This window comes from Zootoca vivipara, chromosome 13 (assembly GCF_965207765.1).
Source record: "Zootoca vivipara chromosome 13, rZooViv2.hap1.1, whole genome shotgun sequence".
In the NCBI taxonomy this organism is placed as follows: Eukaryota; Metazoa; Chordata; class Lepidosauria; order Squamata; family Lacertidae; genus Zootoca; species Zootoca vivipara.
The window spans coordinates 6180063-6200327 of NC_142596.1; the positions used below are offsets into that span (position 1 = coordinate 6180063).

Below are 20265 nucleotides of genomic sequence, written 5' to 3' on the forward strand. Positions count from 1 at the left end.
AGCCTCCCACACTCTTTGATGAAAGCAAATGAGGAAGCGCATATAGCTTAAAAATAGTTACCTTTGTCTTTGTTTAATTCCATTTTTCTCATTCAGATTTTTATCAACAATGAATGGCAAAACTCCGAGAGTGGGAAAATATTCCCTGTGTCCAACCCTGCAACGGGAGAGCAGATCTGTGAGGTGCAAGAGGCTGAGAAGGTAATGTATCCTCAGAATTTGTATCCTACTCGTTATGACATCTGGCCTGCCCTATTCCTCTGCTTAGGCAGAGAAACAGATTCCTTCTTCTCACCCTCCATGTGACAACAGTTCAGCTGGCAAGTGGGCACTTTGCCCACCCAAGGGCCCTCTCTGCCCAGCTGAGCCCACTGCCAGTCATTGGAGATGGGCAAGGGATTAAGAAGTTTCCTGTGTGATGAAGAAGCGGAAACATTTATCTGGTAACTTCTCAAAGCCCCCCCCCCCCGGCACAATCAGGGTCGCCCTCTCCTGATTACCTGGCAAATGGCAGGTTGTGTGCAAATGGAGAAGGGCTCTTAAAAGGTAACGGTAAAGGGACCCCTGACCATTAGATCCAATCGTGACCGACTCTGGGGTTGCGCGCTCATCTCGCATTGTTGGCCGAGGGAGCCGGCGTATAGCTTCCAGGTCATGTGGCCAGCATGACAAAGCCGCTTCTGGCAAACCAGAGCAGCACATGGAAACGCCGTTTACCTTCCCGCTGTAGCGGTTCCTATTTATCTACTTGCATTTTGACGTGCTTTCGAATTGCTAGGTTGGCAGGAGCTGGGACTGAGCAACGGGAGCTCACCCCGTCACAGGGATTCGAACCGCCGACCTTCTGATCAGCAAGCCCTAGGCTCAGTGGTTTAACCACAGCACCACCTGGGTCCCTCTTAGGCTACCTCTAAACCTCAGTGCCCCAACCTCCCTGGCCTCTGGAGTGTAACCGCAGCCACAGTCCCCTGGGAGGGTCTTCTGTGCCTGAGGAAGAGGGCACTCTGAGGCTTGCCCTCGCTGCCCAAAGTCTGCCACAAGAGGCATCCACCTGCCCTCTTCAGCCAGGCAGCCTTGCGGCCCTCCCTGGGCAGCAGCTCAGTTTACCTGCTTCCAGTTCATGGTTGTCTAAGTCAGCCTCATCTTAACCCTGGTCCATTCCAAGTGCTTCAGACTACAGCTCTCTGCTTTAACGCCAGATGATGTCTTCTGTTCATCTGTGCATATTTTAATCCGCTGAAAGCCGCCTTGAGTCTTTTTGAGAGAGAGAAAGTGTGTAAGGAATTTAATAGACTGCAATGAAATGGGTGGGGACAAATCCTAAATCTCTCTCTCGTGTATTTTCCGAAGACACCTATCAGTCAGTCCATCAATCCACTGACATCTTTTCTTCCCAACAAGGATTGTTTCTGGTGCCGTGTTTGTACTTTGTACTCACTAAGGTTCCTCACCCCCACCCCACAACCTTTGACAGCCTGACACAGACAAAGCCGTGAGGGCTGCTCGCCTCGCCTTCTCTCTGGGCTCCGTGTGGAGGAGGCTCGATGCCTCGGAAAGGGGGCGCCTCTTGGACAAGCTGGCTGACCTGGTGGAAAGAGACAGAACTCTACTGGCTGTAAGTTTTGCAATGGGACTTGGTGGCAGTGCGGTGCTGGTTTTCCTGCCCACTGAGGATACTGTTAAAAATGCTTTGGGCATCAGAATATGACAGCAAATAATTTTGGTTGATGTGCTTTTTTAAACTTTCTATTAGGGCTGCCACCCAATTTTTAAAAAGTATGATTTTTGTTGATTTGGTAGTTCAGCCATGGTCAACCATGGTCAATCTCCAGATGTTGCTGGACTCCAACTCCCATCAGCCCCAGCACCATATGGTCAGACTGGCTGAAGCTGATGGGAGTTGGAGTCCAAAATATCTGAAGTTTCAACAACAGCAACAAATTTGTACCCTACCCATCTGTCTGGGTTGCCCCAGCCAGTCTGGGTAGCTTCTGCATATATAAAAACATTGTTGTTTAGTTGTTTAGTTGTGTCTGACTCTTTGTGATGCTGGGAAAGATTGAGGGCACAAGGAGAAGGGGACGACAGAGGACGAGGTGGTTGGACAGTGTTCTCGAAGCTACCAACATGAGTCTGACCAAACTGCGGGAGGCAGTGGAAGACAGGAGTGCCTTCCATGCTATGGTCCATGGGGTCACAAAGAGTCGGACACGACTAAATGACTAAATAAAAACATAGTAAAACCTTAAACCTTAAAAAGCTTCCCTATACAGGGCTGCCTTCCTAATATATATATAATTGCTCATCTCCTTGACATCTGATGGGAGGGCATTCCACAGGGTGGGTGCCACTACCGAGAAGGCCCTCTGGCTTAACTCTTCTCTTCCCAGAAAGCCCTAATGAGAAAGCCCTTGCTCCACATTTGGGCAATTGAGGTCCATGTTTGTTTATGGCAAGGGTCAGTTCTTGAAGCCTCCCATGTCAAAACAGCCCCCATGACACAGCTCCTAGATGGCTTTTGCCACTAGGCAGGAGCCCTGAGAAGAAGTCCTCTCAGCAAAGCACCCCCTTGCTGAATGCAGGCTGCTGAATTCTGCTCCAGGAGAGGCTTCTATACAGTCTCCAAGGGCAGCGCTGCAAAAACAGGTGGGCAAGACCCTCTTGCGACTATATAGCTTCTCCCACTGTAGCTCTTTGTGGAGAAAGTTGTGTCAGAGTCTTGTGCCAGGAGCAACTGAGACGGTGACTGTGTCTGTTTGGGCTGTGGATCCCTCAAACCTTCAGGCGCTGGGGTCCAAACACATTCTCTGCGCATGCAAACCCCTGCTCTCCAACTTCCTTCACTGAGGCTTTTGTGAGAGATGCCTTTGGTGGATTGGGTCTCAGTGGGTTGCTCACAGCCTGAAGGCTGGAGGTTGCCAGTCCCCTGCTAGAATAATAATTTCTGAGCCTGTGCAAAGCAACTATTACCCCCCCCCCCCGCTCCTGCAAGCCAAAGAGAGAACGCTGAGCTGCACAGTTCAGGCACAACGCGAAGGAGCACATGTGCTCGGCCCCGACATGGTGGCACTCTTAATGTTATTTTCCACATGTCAAGTGCTTTGAACTAAGCCGGCAAACATCTTAATTCCAGCTTTGTCAACACTTAAATCATCTTACCACCAGTGTATGCTGTAAAATCGCCACGGGGAGAAGAGGAGGGGCCCAGCAAATCAAGTCAGCTCCCTGCCTGTCGCTGGATTTGCAGTTCCCGAGCCAAATTCTTTATTGAGCGGAGCCCACCGCCTACCACGCCATTGACTTCAATTGCAGGATGGGAGGCAGGGGGGAAAATATGGCTATTGCCCTTCCGTATATCAATGGGATTTATGGCTCACATCCATTTGTGTGTTATACCTGCTTTCACGGATGCCTTTCCCCCAGCTTGGAACTATCGTGGGGAGATAATGGTGCCTCTTAAAAGTGATTTAAGCGATCTGGGTGGAAATTTTATGGGGTTCCTTAAGAGGATCTTTAAGGTCTTCTTTTTAAAATGGGAATATCCCCTTAAAGAAGGGCCCGTGGCTTGTTTCGTTGGGGCTCGGCGCCTTCCTAGAGAAGAGCGGGCTTATTTGATGGCAGTAAATTAACGGGCTGTATGCTGTAGATATCGCATCGCTCAGCAGGGGTCTTGGCAGCCACGGCAAGATTCCTTGGAGACTTGTTCCAAGGAACAGTGCAGTGGCGAAGCAAAGCAAGGAACACAGAGGAGTGTGGCTTTTTTTCAGAGCAGGAGTGATGGTATCACCTGCCAAAGTGCCAGGGTAATTGGCGAATTGGCGGACCCTTCCATGCTCTAGTAGATGAATGAGGTGATAAGGAGGCTTTCAAGTTTGTTTGTGACAGATTAGAGGGAAGTCAGAGGATGAAGAAAATAATCAAGCAGAGGCTGGATATATCTTTCTTTTCCTTTAACACGGTTCCCACTTCACACAAGCAGTTTAAATGACACATGTCTTCTCTGCACAGTTTTGCGTTTTTAACTAAAAGCTAAAGTTTGCATTTCATCTGAATATATTTGGTTAAAGCTTGATGTGTTTTCCAAACTGAATCTGTGCATCACTAAGTTGAATGGAGCTTCTCCCAGGAAATGATGTCTGGGAGTCATGCTGATCCTGAAAAGCCAAGCAGGATGCTACTTCCTGCTGCTCTTTGGTGCATGTAAACGAATAGATCAAGGCTGCTGCCTGAGTTTTTGGTCTCTAGTTGGGGGTTATCACGATGTACTCCTTCAAAACTTACTATGATACCACTGTTTCAGAAGGACAAGTTGACCCTTCGGTTTCAATATGTTTCTTATTAGGAGAGGGTTCTGGCAAGCTCTTTCCCAGCTGCTGTCATTAATGTAGCAAAGCCCAAGGCTTTCAGCTTTTAGCTTGCCCCTGTCCATAGGAACTTCAGGTTTATCTGGCTGACCTGAGCCCAGTGGCAAAAGGGAGGCAGACAACTCAAGGGTATTGGGTATTGTCAACTTGAATGGTGGGGAAAGGTGGATCTATGGAGCACACATGGTCTTCTGGGAAGTTTTCCTGTAGCATGCCGCCTGCAGATGAACAGGAGCTATGCAAGAGCATTGCACATCTCCCAATCATGTCAGTGCGACTTGTACAGGAGAACTTCCTCCTAAGATGCCCTCATTCTGTGCTGTTGGGAACAGGCCTCTTTCTGGGATACGTGCTGTCCTGTGCCCCCAATTATAGAACTGAACTTTGGCAGCTGCCATCCAGCAACGCCCATTTCTTCCAGGCTTCTTTGCTCACTCCAGTTTGATCGCCAGGATCCCCTCCAGTGGCTCAGAAGTTGCTGAAGCAGCAGCTGAGATGCCAGGAGCGATTGGGGAGCGTACCTCTCATATGATGGGCTGTTCACCCACACCCCTAAAAATCTCACCACTCCAGCCCCTTTGATGAGCTTCTGCTGATACAGAGACAGGAGCAGCTGTCCAAAGGGGCCCTGTGACTTCCCTTGGCATATGGACTAGGCACATGAGAAGTACAGTCAGGAATGCACTCTGTGAAAAGACCGATGTTAAAGAGGCAGTCCCTGGTGGATGCCCAGCCAACTTCCTCAGGCCTTTAAGGGTCAAAATCCAGCCCTTTGGCTCACAGGCCAGAGGTGAAAACTCACCAGTTGCAAATTATAATAGCCTTTTTCTACTGCCCTGTCTCTGAATAGGATATGGTTGTGATCACTGGCTCTACATGCCTTTTCTTTTGTCTTCTTTGTCCTCCAGACCATGGAGTCACTGAACAGTGGGAAGCCCTTCCTGCAGGCTTTCTATGTTGACCTTCAGGGCGTCATCAAGACTTTGCGCTATTATGCTGGCTGGGCAGACAAAATCCATGGAGCGACCATTCCTGTGGGTAAGTCAAGTCCTTTGAAGCAACAGCTCCTGCCTACAAGGACAAGTCTCTCCTGGGGTTTTATTTGTGTCACGAGTAGACCGAGAGCATCTCTGTAGCTCGCTCTTAGCCAGGATGGCAGCTATAGAGAGATGTTTCATATTCACAGGCCGCGTGTGTGACATCAGCCACTGAGAGAGGGATGTTGCCGCCTCCCACTCCAGGCTCTCCTCATGGGCCTCCAGGGGGCATCTGGGCTGGTGTGGAAGGAAGCAGGATGCTGGGTGAAATGGACCGTGGACCAGATGTTTGGGGAAAGAGTGTGACTCAGAATGTATTATTTATTTATTGCATTTACATCCCACATTTTCTTCTCTAAGGAGATCAAAGTGGTGTGCACAGTTCTTCCTCTCCTCATTTAATCCCCACAACAACCCTGTAAGGTTGGTCAGGCTGAGATGCAGTGACTGGCCCAAGGTCACCCCCTCCCTTCTTCCAAAGGGAGGGGGTTGAACCCTGCCCTCCCAGTCCAATTCTGACACTTAACCATTCCCAGAGACGTTTTAAGGTAGAGCGACTGGTTCAGCTGCACTGGGTGCTGGCGCTGCAAAGGGCGCTGCAACAATGATGCGCAACAGAGTGCGAGACGCAGGCGGGTGCCAAATTTTAGTGTTGCCCCAGGTGCCACTGCACCACACACTGAAATCTGAAAGCCCAAAGTCCGCCACTGCACCACACACACAGTTGTGGGGGTGCAAGAGCAGAGAAAAGCTGCCGGTCCTGCTTGTGAGAAGGCACCCTGCTTTCCCACCACTTTTCATTCCATGGCCTTTGGCTCCCACACCTCTTTTTAGCAGCTCTGCTCAGCTGCATTGCAGAGGCTTTGCCATTCAGCCAGAGAACCTGAACATCAATGTCCGCTTGCTAGGGAGACTGTGTCCAAAAATGTGCAAAAGAACCCCTGCCACGTGAATGTGGGTCCCTGAATGTCTGGTGCTCTCAGGCCCCTCCATTTTGTTCCAGTGGGGTCAGTAGGGGTGAAAGCAACTGCAAAGGGCACCTTGCTTGCCATCTCTTGGGGAATGCAGATGCCCTGAACCCCCAGTAACAACAGACATCTGAACCAGTCTGTGTTGGGAGCTTTTAAGTGTAGAGTCTCTATGCCCTCCCTTCTTCCATTGCTGGCTCAAGCTTCGCCACAGAGGCTTGGGAACTAGCTTATGCTCCTGCCCTTCCAGCAGGAGAGCATTTGGACTCTATTCCAGAGTTTCTGTGCTATTGACAGAATTTGGCCTCTTCAGCACCCACTGCAGCCGCTTTCCTTCCACGCACTGCACCAGGGCAAGTTTGTTTCATGGCGGTGATTTTTTTTCCGACAAGGAGGGAGGATGACTTTACAGCTCTCTTGGGTTTCTGTTGTCTCACCAAAGGCAGAGATGGCCTTTCCTCCCCTTGGCGGCAGCGCTGAGTAATAGTCTAATATTGCACACAAAGGTGAAGACAACAAAGGCCAGCGTGAAACATGACACAGGGCTTTTCTTCGTTCCTCTAGCAGCTAATTTAGTTGATTTAAAAGGGGCTTGGTGGGTGGGAAAGCTTGTCCTGGGAGGGGGAGAGACTTTAGGAGGCAGACGGCTTAGCCTGGAATAGGAGCACAAAGTCACTGCAGGCAGAGTTAAACCCGGCACCCACCCAGGAGGAACTCTGTGCAGAAGAAGTCAATGTCCAGATGGTTGCACTGGGTGTAATTGGACATCCCCAAACTGACTTTGGTGGCATGTCTTCAGGGGATTATTAACACCCCTCCTTGCATTTGCACAAAGAGCCCATAGCCTTGGAATGCATGAAATAAGAGTAAATTCTCACTGAGCATGTGCAGAGTGTCTGAGTAATTGGGCTTCCAAGTCATCCACTGTGATGGGCCAGCTGGATGCAGAGGAATGGTGGGAGGCACCAGCTGGGGAACCCCCAACGGAAAAAGGCTCAGAGCCCGGGGAGTGGTGGTGGTACGACCATGAGTGGTCAGAGGGAGAAGACCGGGGGGGAGGGAAGTTGTCAGAAGCTGAAGAGGTAACAGGGTTTAGTGAGCAGAGAGAGGCTGTGGCAGAGGGCAGCCCAGAATCAGAGGCAGGAGGCTGGAGAGGAATGGGGCCAAGAGGCAGGCTGTTGAGGAAACCAGGGGGTCTCCCCCTCCTGCTGCAACCAACTCCTCTTTCCCCCTCATCCCCCAGAACCTGAGAAGGTATGAAGAGGGCAGAGTAAAGACAGGCAAGATGATACAGCCTCAGCTTGCTTGAGAAGGAACCTGGGGAAGAGGAGATTTACGGTAGAGAGTGGTGGGGAGGCTGAGATCTTCAGTCCTCGCAACTGCCTCATAGGGGCAGGTTCTACCAGGAAGAGTTGCTGTGTTCACTAGGCCTGGCCTCCTGGGCTGTCTTGTTTCTTTGAATAAAGAGTTAAGTTCACAGAAGCCATGTGAGTTATTGCTGACCTGCTCCTGGCACCATCTGCTGTCATCCAAGGGTGTAGCTTCAGCTAGGTTTCAATGAGAGCACAGCTTCTCCCGTTGGGACTCACTGGTCTCCCCAAGGTATTGCCTACCTGACAAATGTATGTGTGCCGTTTTCGGAAGCCCTTCCTGCCACATGGATTGGGGCTCCCCCACTGTGTGTTGTTGGCTGCCTGCTAGCTGGCGGAGGTTGGGAAGCAGGCCACATGATGGCCCTATCTTTGTGACAAGTGACTGTGCAGAGGGATGATGCTCATCCTTTTCCGACACCAACACCAACAGAATCTCCATGCTGGGACAAGGTTCATCTGCTCCATTTCTCTTTCAGTCAGACTGTCTGCTGTTAAAGGTGCAGGAGCAGGACCCATGGAAAAAGGTGGCAACCCTCATTCACTGCTCCCTATCAGCTACGAGGGAGCAATAGGGGGCATTTGTCTAAACAGACAGATCCTGGGATTTACTGCTCCCCAAAAGCTCAGTCACCCAATCTCCATGGGTTGGCTAGTCAGTGGGTTACTTTGCTTGGGGGTCAGAAATTCAGAGAATCATAAAATTGTAGAGTTGGAAGGGACCACGAGGGTCCAATTCCTTACAATGCAGGAATCTTTTGCCTCTCAACCCTGAGATTAAGTGTCTCATGCTTCAACAGAAGCCTTGCAATTTTTGAAAGTGAAATCCTAGACTTGAGAAGAAAGGGGTGTTCTGATCCATGGGACCTTATATTAGGTCTTATTCTCCCATTGTTTGCACATGTCAAGCATTAATGTGTTCTGGAGCTGATACCCTGGCTTGAATGCTTTGCTTCTGGGGGGAGGACAGTGAGAGAGCACATGCTGTATATTCCTGCGTATAAGACTACTTTTTAACCCAGGAAAATCTTCTCAAAAGTCGGGGGTCATCTTATACGCCACGTCGTATTTCTTATATGGCGAGTATATCCCGAACTCTATATTTTAACTGGAAAAGTTGGGGGTCGTCTTATACGCCCAGTCGTCTTATACGCCAGAATATACGGTATTTGCTTCCCCCCCCCCCACATCTCCAGATAGGCTGTCAGAAACCTTAGAGAGCTGCTCTGTGAAGAGGGAGCTTGATGAGCCTATGGTCTTCCTCACTAAGAGGTACCTAGCTTTTTGTGCTCTGATGCTGTTCTGCTGAAAGGGGCTTTAAAGGAGTAAGGTGGGCCCGCCCTGCATAGGGACCCTCTGTTGCAATGCTGATCCCTTTCGTTAGGACCATTCTGTGGCTTACTTAGCATCACTGTTAATCCCTCCCGGCTGCAACCATATTTCACAGAGCACATGTGAAAGCCCACTCTAAAAATGCCAAGGAGAATCCAAATGAGAACCACAAATGTTATTGATGCTTTTCTACACCATGTTAAAGTCGGATCATTTTCACTGCTGGGGCTTTCTGAGGTTTATATGGAAACAGTAAAACTTTCAACGTTGCCTGCTCAGTTTCCGAGCACAGGAGGCCCCCAGCTCCGGAAAGATCAATGTTTAGGCAAAGTGGGCCATTTTTGTCAAACTTCGTTATTCTGGTATCACAAACGCTGGTTTTATAGCAGGCGTTGGGCGGGCGGGAAACTTTGGGATGTGACTCTCCACATTCCGACTTTAATCTCCATCCTCTGTGTAAAACATTTGCCAAAAGGAGGGTCTAATAAACAGGTCTGTAAAATTCCGCTGTGATTGCAAATGCTGAATACAGGAAGGTGTTGAAAAAGGGCAAGCTCTTTCAGAGCCCAGTTGCAGTTTGGAGTTTTGGAAGCCTGCGTGCAAAAGAAAACTCTTAGGTGAGGAGGGAAGACCTGGCTGTTTGTGTCTGATCAAATTAATTAGTGCTGCAGGGCAACAAAAGCCACAGGCAAATAGCCCTGCCCAATAGGGACTGATTTTTTGGCTCAGTTGCCAGGGTGCAGCCTAATCGCCTTCTCAATCCGGCCCACGGACGGTCCAGGAATCAGCGTGTTTTTACATGAGTAGAATGTGTCCTTTTATTTAAAATGCATCTCTGGGTTATTTGTGGGGCCTGCCTGGTATTTCTACATGAGTAGAATGTGTGCTTTTATTTAAAATGCATATCTGGGTTATTTGTGGTGCATAGGAATTCATTCGTATTTTTTCCCCAAAATATAGTCCGGCACACCACATGGTCTGAGGGACGGTGGGCCGGCCCACGGCTGAAAAAGTTTGCTGACCTATAATGTCAGGGTGGGGGGTGATAGAAAAACTTGCCATCCCCACTATTAACCAGGCTGCCTAAATGGCAGCAACTGGGATTGTGTTGTGATTAATCTTTTGTTAAAAGCATCATACCATAGGTGGCATCTATCACTGTAACATCACAATACAAAAATGAACATTGTACAGGAGACTTAAAGTGCTATAGCACTAACTCTTTCTGTCATGGGGGTTGGGGGCAAAGCCAGAAAAATGTTCTAGCACTAATCATTTTTAAAAAACTGATGAGATTATAAAATGACACCCACCCAGGGGCAAAACTAGGTTTTATTTCACCCTGGTCAAAGACCCAGTTTGGTATCCCCCCCCCCCCGCTATGTGCATTTGCACACAAACACATACAGGCTGGGAGCCTCAATGGCACCCTTCTGGAGTCTTCACCGGGGCAAAAACCCTGGCTAACCCCCCCCCCCAATAGGTATGGCACTGCACCCACCACAAGGTTTATAGTGAGTGTGTGCTGCACTACCAACTCCACCCACACCAGCAGCATCGCACCCACTCATGTGGATGGCAAACAGCCATGTGGGCATATAGGGGGGCGGGAAACCCATAATCCTCTCTTGCGTGTGGAGACCCTCTATCCCAGGCCTAGAAATAAATTCAGACATGACTCATATTTTTGGTTTTGGTTTTGGCAGAATTTCGGCCACAACTTTATTGATTACAAATCAAGTGAGTGGTTGCATAGGCTCCGGTTCAACTAGCTACCTAGGGTAGCACTGACTCAGGGCGCACCATGAGTCAGCAGCCAGGTACACACCTGGGACAGGGTTATCCGACTGGCGCGCGCCAGCCGGGCCCTGATTCCCCCACATGTGCCCAGAACACTGGATTAGGCAACCCCGCTTGGGGGAATACCAACCATCGGTCCAATGGATTCCCTTAAGAGGAATAGCTGAACAGGGTGGTAAGGGATCATACCCCCCCCCCCATCAGCATGAACCAGAGCCTATCCGCCAACCTTACAAGTTGTGACGAATTGCTAAGTGGCAGGCGAAACCCAAATGGCAACAGCCAATCAGCCAAGTGGGGAAAATTCCTGCTGTGCCCCTGCAACAATGGCAGACGACACACAACGGCATAGCAAGGTCAAGCGAAAGCCCTAAACTTAGGGGGCGGTGTGTGTGTGTGTTCCGATGCAATTCAGCTGGAGAAGGAGGATCTCTACAGTGAGTGCAGCACTTAAATACTGGTCCATCTGACTCTTTGATTGGCAAGTCCTCAGCCCAATTGCACCCCATCAGATGGTGTTGTGGCTGCTCCAATTGCCCCGCCCCAACACCTAGACCTGGTCCGCTGGGACCCACCGCAACGCGTGCCCTCTCTTGCAGGGAGGACCTGATTTGCTGGCAGTGTGGAAGGTCAGCTGCAATGTTGATAATACAGTGGAGGAGTCATGATTAACTAATGCTGGGAACCACTCACCTGCAAGCAGCACCCTTGGGTCTCCCTCGGTGTGTCGGGAGATAGGCCTTGGCTCAGTGGCAGCAGAACCGCCATGCTTCATGTGGAAGGCCACAGGTTGGTGACCTCTCAATGTTCTTGGACTCCAACTCCCATCAGCCCTAGACAGCGCTGCCATGCTGCAGGCTGCAGAAGATATGGAGAACATGCCAGGATGGAGAAGGAAGAAGGAGACAGCCATGGGCTAGCCTAAGACCAGACAGGGTCTAATGCAAGTCATTTCATTGGGGATCCCACAACAGAGATGTATTTTTTGAGCTGGATTCAGCCTGTTGTTTTTTAAAGTCACATTTCGAAAGGAGCTCCTGAGATCCCCCGCCCCCATTTTTCAGAATGTTTTCTTTTTCGCACAACTGGCCCTTCTATTGACTTCTTTAAAAATCCAAGTTTCCTTTCTTTTCGGGGTGGGGGGTGGGGTTCAGTTTTCAACATTGCAAAATAAGAAGGTGGCTGGTTGACACATCGACCATCTTTCCTGTTGTCTCAGGAACAGGAAAGGAAGTGAAAATAATCCCCAAATCATTCTTTCTTGTAATTTGGGAGGCCTTTGTGCTGTTCCAGGAAGAGACTTCGCTTGCCCAGTTCCCAGATGAGATTATCTGAGCAGAATAGGTTCTGTGTGCCCACTGCTCAAAACCTGATAATGATGTGTGATCTGAGCAGATGTGTTAGAAGGGATCTCCCTGGTTTCTGCAGAGTTAGGGCTTCCAAGTTGCACAAACGGGGGTTACTGCACACACCAAAAGCCAGCCCCCCTCTGTCTAGCTAGAATGTTTTCTTTCTGTCTCATCGTCTGTGCCTTTTACTAATTAGCCAATCTTTTCCTCTCTCTCCTTCTCCTCTTTCCTGTCCCTACTGCTTCTTATCGGGCTCCTCCTTGCTCCCACTTCACCGATAACGGGCCTATCTTTATTAGTCTCCTTCCAGGGCCTTGGAAACATCACAAGGAGCAAAAGCAAATCCCCAGCTGGTCAGTCTGGAGCTCTGCGCTGATCTGTCTTTCTCCCACTCACCCCACCCCCCTTTTGTGGAGCAAACGGAACAGGGTGAAGAAATTCAACAAGCTAGAGAAGGGGCTTGTTTCTAATCAAAGTCAAGTTGAAAACTATGTTTAGAAACCAGGATGCTTTCTGGATTCATCCCTTTATCATGACCAGATGTTTGCACAGATGCCTCCCCAAAATGCAACCAGCCCCAGCTGATGTGTCCCTTGCCAGCCTTAGCTGTGGGCTCCTGGTGTGTTGGGCGAGTGATGCATCCAAAGCCTGTGGGGAACTCCAGGAACCCCTAAAACAGAGGTCAGCAAACTTTTTCAGCAGGGGGCCGGTCCACTGTCCTTCAGACCTTGTCGGGGGCCGGACTATATTTTTTTGGGGGGAAATGAATGAATTCCTATGTCCCACAAATAACCCAGAGATGCATTTTAAATAAAAGGACACATTCTACTCATGTAAAAACACCAGGCAGACCCCACAAACAACCCAGAGATGCATTTTAAATAAAAAGGATACATTCTACTCATGTAAAAACATGCTGATTCCCGGACCATCCACGGGCCGGATTTAGAAGGCGATTGGCCCCCGGGCCTTAGTTTGGGGATCCCTGCCCTAAAAGCTGCTGTGTGAGGTACTAGTGTGGAACTACAGGGCAGCAAGGAAAGAAAGAATCGAAGGCTCCTGTGTGCCCAAAGATCGAGCAGGCGGCTGCCCACTATAGCTCTCCGTGAAATTCATTGTTTGCATCTTGCCTTCCCTCCAACTAGTCTTTGTAGTCTTTGCTGGTGGAGGTGATGTTGCATTGGGTCTGATTGGATCACTCATTTTTTCCCAATGGGGACAAGAGACTTGCTCACTGAGAAGGAGGTTGCCTGTTGCATCTCTGTATGTGTCCCTCCCCCCCCCCCGCTTCTGGTTACAACAGCAGCGGAGCTTCTCCACACCGCCTGTTTGTGTTTGTGGGTGGGTGGGTGCATGCTCATGCCCTTGCTGGGGGTGGGCTGAGGGGCAGAAGACAAATGGAGTCCACTGCGCCTGCCCAGCCCCCTTGGCACTGATCCAGAAGGTCCTTCTGATGGACTTAGCCCTGGTGATCCTAAACCCTGCTGCTCTTTTGGGATTCCCTGGAAAATCCCTGACCCAGTTTTGCTTTTCAGGGAGACTGGAAGGAAGGGGGTTTCTCAAAAGGTTGTTAAGGGTGCATATATATGTATTGTACATTATTGTTTGTCACATTTCAGCACACATACAGGTTAAGAGTAAGGAAGAGGATGCCCGTTGGCTCAAGGACTCAGACCTGCACACCAAATCCCCCCTTTTCGTCCTTGTCTTCATTCAGTCCCTCGAATCTGCCTATCCAGAGTGCAAATGCTGCTGAATCTGGCAGCTATCCTGATATGTGCATGCAGATTCAGTGTGAGATTAAACAGCTTATTAAACTTTCATAAGTTTTATATATTATACGATGAAAGGAAGCTGTTATGCCTAATTTGCTAACACAAAACTGCTTCCGCTGTCAGCTGTTGCAAAGTTAGTGAATCATTTGTGGGCACACAGCCACAAAGAGCTTTCATTTAGCAGTGGGAACTGAGCCCAAACTGGAGCTAAATTCATGCAAGCCCCCCTCCCCGAGTTCTCTGTACATATTGGGGGCCTGGTTGGTGAAGCAGGGGAGATCAATGAGATCAGGAGGACCCACTCACATTATAGTTAGCATTTGCCAAAAATGTAAAGAGGTGGGAGATCCAGTTTTTGATCCACTTGAGCCTGCCTAGTATGTTCCCTTGTAGGAGATAAAGGGAATTAGATAAATTAATGGAAGAGTATAAGGCTACCCATACCGGTAGCTATTAGTCACAAGGGCTACCCGGAACCTCCATATTCAGAGGAAGTCTACCTTTGGCAAGCTATTGCCTTCAAGCCCTGTCTGTGGACTTCCTGGAAGTGTTTGACTAGTCACTGTGGGCAAAAGAAAAATAGATGGATCCTTGGTCTGATCTGGCAGGGCTCTGGCTCTGGGGGTGTACCCCCCAAAAAAAAATCAGTGTAGAGAAGCTGCCAGCTAGACTGGCTGTTGGAGTGCATCTCAATACTGAGATGGGATTGTATCCTGCACTGCACCATAGGGAAGGCTAGCTTAGTGGGTGCAGGGCAGATGTTGTGCCAGCCACAGCTCTGTCTGCCCCTCAGCATCTGCCACCTGAGGCAGCTGTCTCACAGTGTCTAATGGTAGAGCAGTCCACTCACCACTGCTGAAATGCATCACCATGCAGAGGGGAGAGGCAATAGGGACTGTTCTCTGGGGCACTCTATAAGTTCAGATGGGGCAACGAGGAAAGCTTGCAAGATCACCCTGGCATGCATTGCAATCTAACTGGGCACCCTGAGCCTCTTCTGCAACACTTGAACTTGAACACTTGAACTTGGTGGCAGAAAAGGAGGAAATTCTGCAAGCCCAGGTGGAGCAAGTTTGTTTTCTCCTGTTCCAGAGGGTAGGACCTGAACCAATGGATTCAAATTACAAGAAAGGAGGTTCTGACTAAACATTAGGAACACTGCTGCCATCTCCAGGGGGCCCTGGGCACCCACAATTTTTTTTGCTGTGGGTGCCCTGCCTCTGCCCCCACTGCCGCCACATACTGTCCCTGCACTCTGCTGCTCTGCTGCCTTACCTCTGGTGCTCAGGCACCATGGCAGCAACTGGTCCAGGGCCTGCGCTTCTGCTGCAGGGCCTCTGTTGGGGCCTGCTGCTGTGGCCATAGACATGCTTCTGGGGTGCGTCTGCGGTGCAGGCCCCAGCTCAGTTGCCGCTGTGACACTGGATCCTGCACATGTGCTGCGCCTCAAGGTTCATGGCACCCACACTGTGGGGTCAAAGTGGCACCGCTGAAGAAAGAACTTCAACAGTGGGACAGGCTACCTTGGAAGGTGGTGGACTCTCCTTTATTGGAGGTTTCTGAACAGAAGTTGGATGGCCATCTCTCATGGATGCTTTAGCTCAGGCATCCCCAAACTTCGGCCCTCCAGATGTTTTGGACTACAATTCCCATCTTCCCCGACCACTGGTCTTGTTAGCTAGGGATCATGGGAGTTGTAGGCCAGAACATCTGGAGGGCTGCAGTTTGGGGGTGCCTGCTTTAGCTGTAAATCCTGCATTGCAGAGGGTGGACTAATGACCCTTGGATCCCTCTCAAGCCCACAATTCTATGATTTTGTGATCCATTCATTGAGTACACAGCAAATGAATTGGTGCTTCCAAAGTTCCCATGTTGAATGTTCTCCTGTAATGCTTTGGTAGCTTAAAAAAATATATAGTCCCAGCCATCAAATCTGTCTCAACCTCTTCCCCCCATGGGTTTTCTTTTCTTTTTGTGTGGCTTGCCTGGCCCAAGTGCTTTTGAGAGTAACCAGGCTCCTCTCTTTCAGACGGAGATTATTTCACCTTTACAAGACATGAGCCCATCGGTGTGTGCGGACAGATCATCCCTGTGAGTATCTGTGCTCGCACCTCATATTTATTTTCACAGGAATGAGCTCCCTTGAAAAGGCCCATAAGCCCCAGGCTTCAGCAAGGCGTGTTTTTCATTATGGTAGACCGGGCAATGGGGTGAGGAGGGGTTGGCAGGCGGAACTGAGCACACATTGTTGACATATCTTTAACAGCCGCCCCACCAGTGCTTATTTGCACATCCTAATAGAGTTTTAGAGCTGCATTATTAGGGAGGTGAGGCCTCCAGTCACAGAATTCCCAGGACTGGAGAGAGCAAAGCAAAACACGGCATTAGCATCAGGCGGCTGTCAGCCAATTGAGATGTTTGCACAATGGGGAGGAAGTGGAGCCCCCCCTCTTCAATCCAGCAGGATCTTTTTATCTCTCCTGTTCCAAACTGGGATCCAGGGAGGATAATTTTCAGGTTCTTCATCTTTTTCCTTCTTGCCCTAAGCAGGACAGAAAACTCCACAATATGATATACTTCCCCAGAACTGGTCCCTTCCGTTGGGCAAAAGGTGCTATTAAGGAGTTTGCTGAAGAGGAGCGGTCCCTCCCCCCCCCCCCGAGAGGGCCCCTGGTGTCCCCCTTCCAGCAGGAGATGGCTATAACATTATCTCCCCCATCTGGATTAGCCTTTCACTGCTAGAGCTGGCTCAGTCCAGCCGTTTTGCTAGGCAGGGGTAGGGCAAGCTTGTCTTTCCAACCAGACCTTCACCACCTAGTCCAGTGATGGGCAACCTTTTGAGCTTGGTGTGTCAAAATTCACCAAAAAACCGAGGATAACTCGGGTGGTGTGTCACTTTGAGAGAGAAAAACATAATTTCATGATATTTACAGTTTAAATAACAAAATGTATAATTACAATATATTACTGTATTTAATAAACCAAAAACTAATTATTTAACCAAACCAAATCAAAACCCCCTTATTTATCACAAAGTGCCCAGAGTTGTTGAGCTTTTGGGGGGGAGCTGCTGACCAAGGTTTTGGAGGTTTTTGGGGGAGGTGCAAAAGTTGCTTTGCTTTTTTGGGGGGGGGGAAGAGAACAGAAATAAATGACTAATAATACCTTCGCTGGAACTAACACGCAGCACTGACATAGTCTGCTAAAGCGCCAAAAAATCCAGCACAGAACGGGTTAAAAAACGAACGCTGTTATACCCAATCATAGTCTGTCAAAGTGCCAGAAAAAAGCAGCACAGAAAGGGTTAAAAAACCAATCTCTGGCTACCAGCAACAACAATAACAAAAAGAATCCGGGTTTTAACAGCGGAGACAAGCTGTAGGAGGATCGGGAGAACAAATGGGGGGGGGGACAACAGCAGCGCGAATGGTCCAATGGAGCGTGTGCCAGCAGTGAGGGCTCTGCATGTCACGTCTGACACACGTGTCATAGGTTCGCCATCACTGACCTAGTCCGTCAGATTTGTTGTAGGTCTGGAAGGGCATGTGCAAAGGTGCAAAGGTGCATATGTCCCTGACTAACACAGAGTAGCTTCTGGTGTGTGACAGAAAGAACAGCTTTTCCCCTGGGCAGTTTTGCATCTAATGCTCCTGGTTGATGTGCCTGCTCCTGATGCAGAGACATCTAGCTAGTCTCCCAGGGAAAATTGGATCCAAAGCTTCAGACTCAGAGCAGGAAAAGAGGAAACGTAAAAGCCGCAGACTTCCTTCACATCTATTGCATGGTTGGGGTGGTGGAGAGTGCATAATCCAGTATAGCTGCATGTTGCAGAGGACAATTCTGCTATATCCATCAGCTTCAGGGCCCCACAGAGTTCAAAGGCTTGGCTGGAGAGATTGTGGTACTCAAGCCAAGGTCTGCATCCCTATGCGAAGTCCATCTTGTCCCCCATTAAAGTGGCACAACAGGGTACCAGCTCCCCTTTAGTAACTGCACTTCTTGATTTGGAATGGCTTCTCACTGTTAAAACCAGAGAGTCCCTGCAGAAGCATTCAAACCGTAACCTGCTGCTACAAAACCCCACAGACTTAATGAGCATTTTAAAACAAACGTTTGCAAGTTGCTCGGAAACTGCCAAGGTCAACCCAGAGTCCTGAAGCCCAGTGCCAGCTCCGATTAAAATCAGCACAGCTAAGCCTTCTAATCTGTGTTTGTACAGGACTGCACAGCAATAGGGGTCCTAGTGACACCCCCTACCAGTGGTGTTTAAATAAGTTTTATCATTCAAATAGTTAGCCAAAATATCCCCAGAAGTAGTTCTGATGAATATCAGAGCCTCATGTATTTTAGTGCCTGTTTGAAAAGAGCAAAAGAACCGACTGGTGGAATTTGCTGTCACAAGATGTGATGGTGGACCCCTTGCCACAGAGCCATGAGCCATGAGCAAGACGTGGATCAGTGGCTGTTAGTCATGAGCGCTAAAGGGAGCCCCCATGTTCAGGGGCAGCGGGGGGGGGGGTTGTTGCCCTCATGCCTTGCATAGTTGGCCACTATTGGAAACACAGTACTAGGCTAGAGGAACGTGGTCTACACCTGCAAAGCCTCACCTAGGAAGTTTGGCTTTGGCTTTTTATTTTTCTGTGTACATTTAATTGTGGGATGTTGCATGTGGAGCACACAATAGTTACAGTAGACATATAAAGTATCCAAGGACATCAGTTGGCCAAGCCCAGTTTTAGGGAGATTGCTTTTCATTTTTTAAAACAGTGATTATGCTGCTGCTGCTTTTGTATTCTGGTCGAACCGGGCTGCAGAAGTGGAACGACACATTGGCACTGCATGATTACTGTGCTTTATATGAGTACAGTTCACCTACAGAGCACTTATAGTTTTTCTAAGCACAATCTAACAGACGTAATAAGGTAAAGGGACCCTGACCATTAGGTCCAGTCGTGACCGACTCTGGGGTTGCGCGCTCATCTCGCATTATTGGCCGAGGGAGCCGGCGTATAGCTTCCAGGTCATGTGGCCAGCATGACAAAGCCGCTTCTGGCAAACCAGAGCAGCACATGGAAATGCCGTTTACCTTCCCGCTGTAGCGGTTCCTATTTATCTACTTGCACTTTGACGTGCTTTCGAACTGCTAGGTTGGCAGGAGCTGGGACCAAGCAACGGGAGCTCACCCCGTCACAGGGATTCGAACCGCCGACCTTCTGATCAGCAAGCCCTAGGCTCAGTGGTTTAACCCACAGCGCCACCTTTTGTATAACAGACGTAATACCGGTACAAAAGGAAAAAAGGACTATGGAGGGAAGAGGAAAGCAAACATTGGAGCAGGTTGATGTTGCTCTAATGTTCTTACTGGGTGATTCTTCACCTTGTTCTTTTAAAATGGACTAAATAAGTAAATAATTAAATAAATATATCACTGGTGGATTGATAAGCTAAAACAGCCTTTGGCAACCCTTTTGCCCTCCAGAGGACTTGAGCAGCTAGGATTTCTTGGGTCACGTGGCTGCCTTAGGAATAATGGCTGCATTCTTTCCTACAGTGGAATTTCCCCCTGCTGATGTTTGCGTGGAAGATTGCACCTGCTCTCTGCTGCGGCAACACCGTTGTCATCAAGCCGGCAGAGCAAACGCCGCTGACCGCACTCCACATGGGAGCCCTCATCAAGGAGGTGAGCAGAGCGGTGGGGTCAGAGCCGGGCTTTTTTCCAGCCAGGACTTGCCGGAACTCAGTTCTGGAACTCAGTTTTAAGAGAACTCATGGGGAGTTCTGGCTCCTCTTTTTCTAGATAAATAGCACTGGATCAGAGGATGCATCCAGGGAGCTGCCCAGCTTGGCTTGTGTGTGGTCCATTCACCCCCAAACAGCTTGCCCCTCTCCCTTCTCTCTCTTTGTTGTTGCAACAGGCTGGGTTTCCACCCGGAGTGGTCAATATCGTACCAGGATTTGGACCCACCACTGGCGCAGCGATTGCTTCTCACGTGGGAATTGATAAGATTGCCTTCACTGGATCCACCGAGGTAAGTGGGTGCTCTAGAGCAGGGGTCCTCAAACTTTTTAAACAGGGGGCCAGTTCACTGTCTCTCAGACACTGTTGGGGGCCGGAGTATAGTTTGGAAAAGATACAGTACAACCGCCCCTACTCGTGAACAATCTGACTCGCGACCGCGGCAAACCCGGAAGTAAATACCGGGTTTGCGAAGATTCGCGCATGCGCAGAAGTGGCTTCTGCCAACTGCACATGCACAGAAGTGGCTGTCG

The 20265-nt window shown here is 49.4% G+C and overlaps 1 protein-coding gene across 1 annotated transcript in view; it reads left to right on the forward strand.

The window, feature by feature from the left end:
- Positions 1 to 20265, forward strand: part of ALDH1A2 (aldehyde dehydrogenase 1 family member A2) — a 71866-nt gene that overhangs the window by 26942 nt on the left and 24659 nt on the right. The window contains exons 2-7 of the mRNA XM_035131796.3: positions 97 to 201; positions 1475 to 1615; positions 5273 to 5402; positions 16025 to 16086; positions 19547 to 19675; positions 19911 to 20024. Of these exons, the coding sequence (XP_034987687.3) occupies positions 97 to 201; positions 1475 to 1615; positions 5273 to 5402; positions 16025 to 16086; positions 19547 to 19675; positions 19911 to 20024 (681 nt within the window). The remainder of the gene's footprint in view (positions 1 to 96; positions 202 to 1474; positions 1616 to 5272; positions 5403 to 16024; positions 16087 to 19546; positions 19676 to 19910; positions 20025 to 20265) is intronic.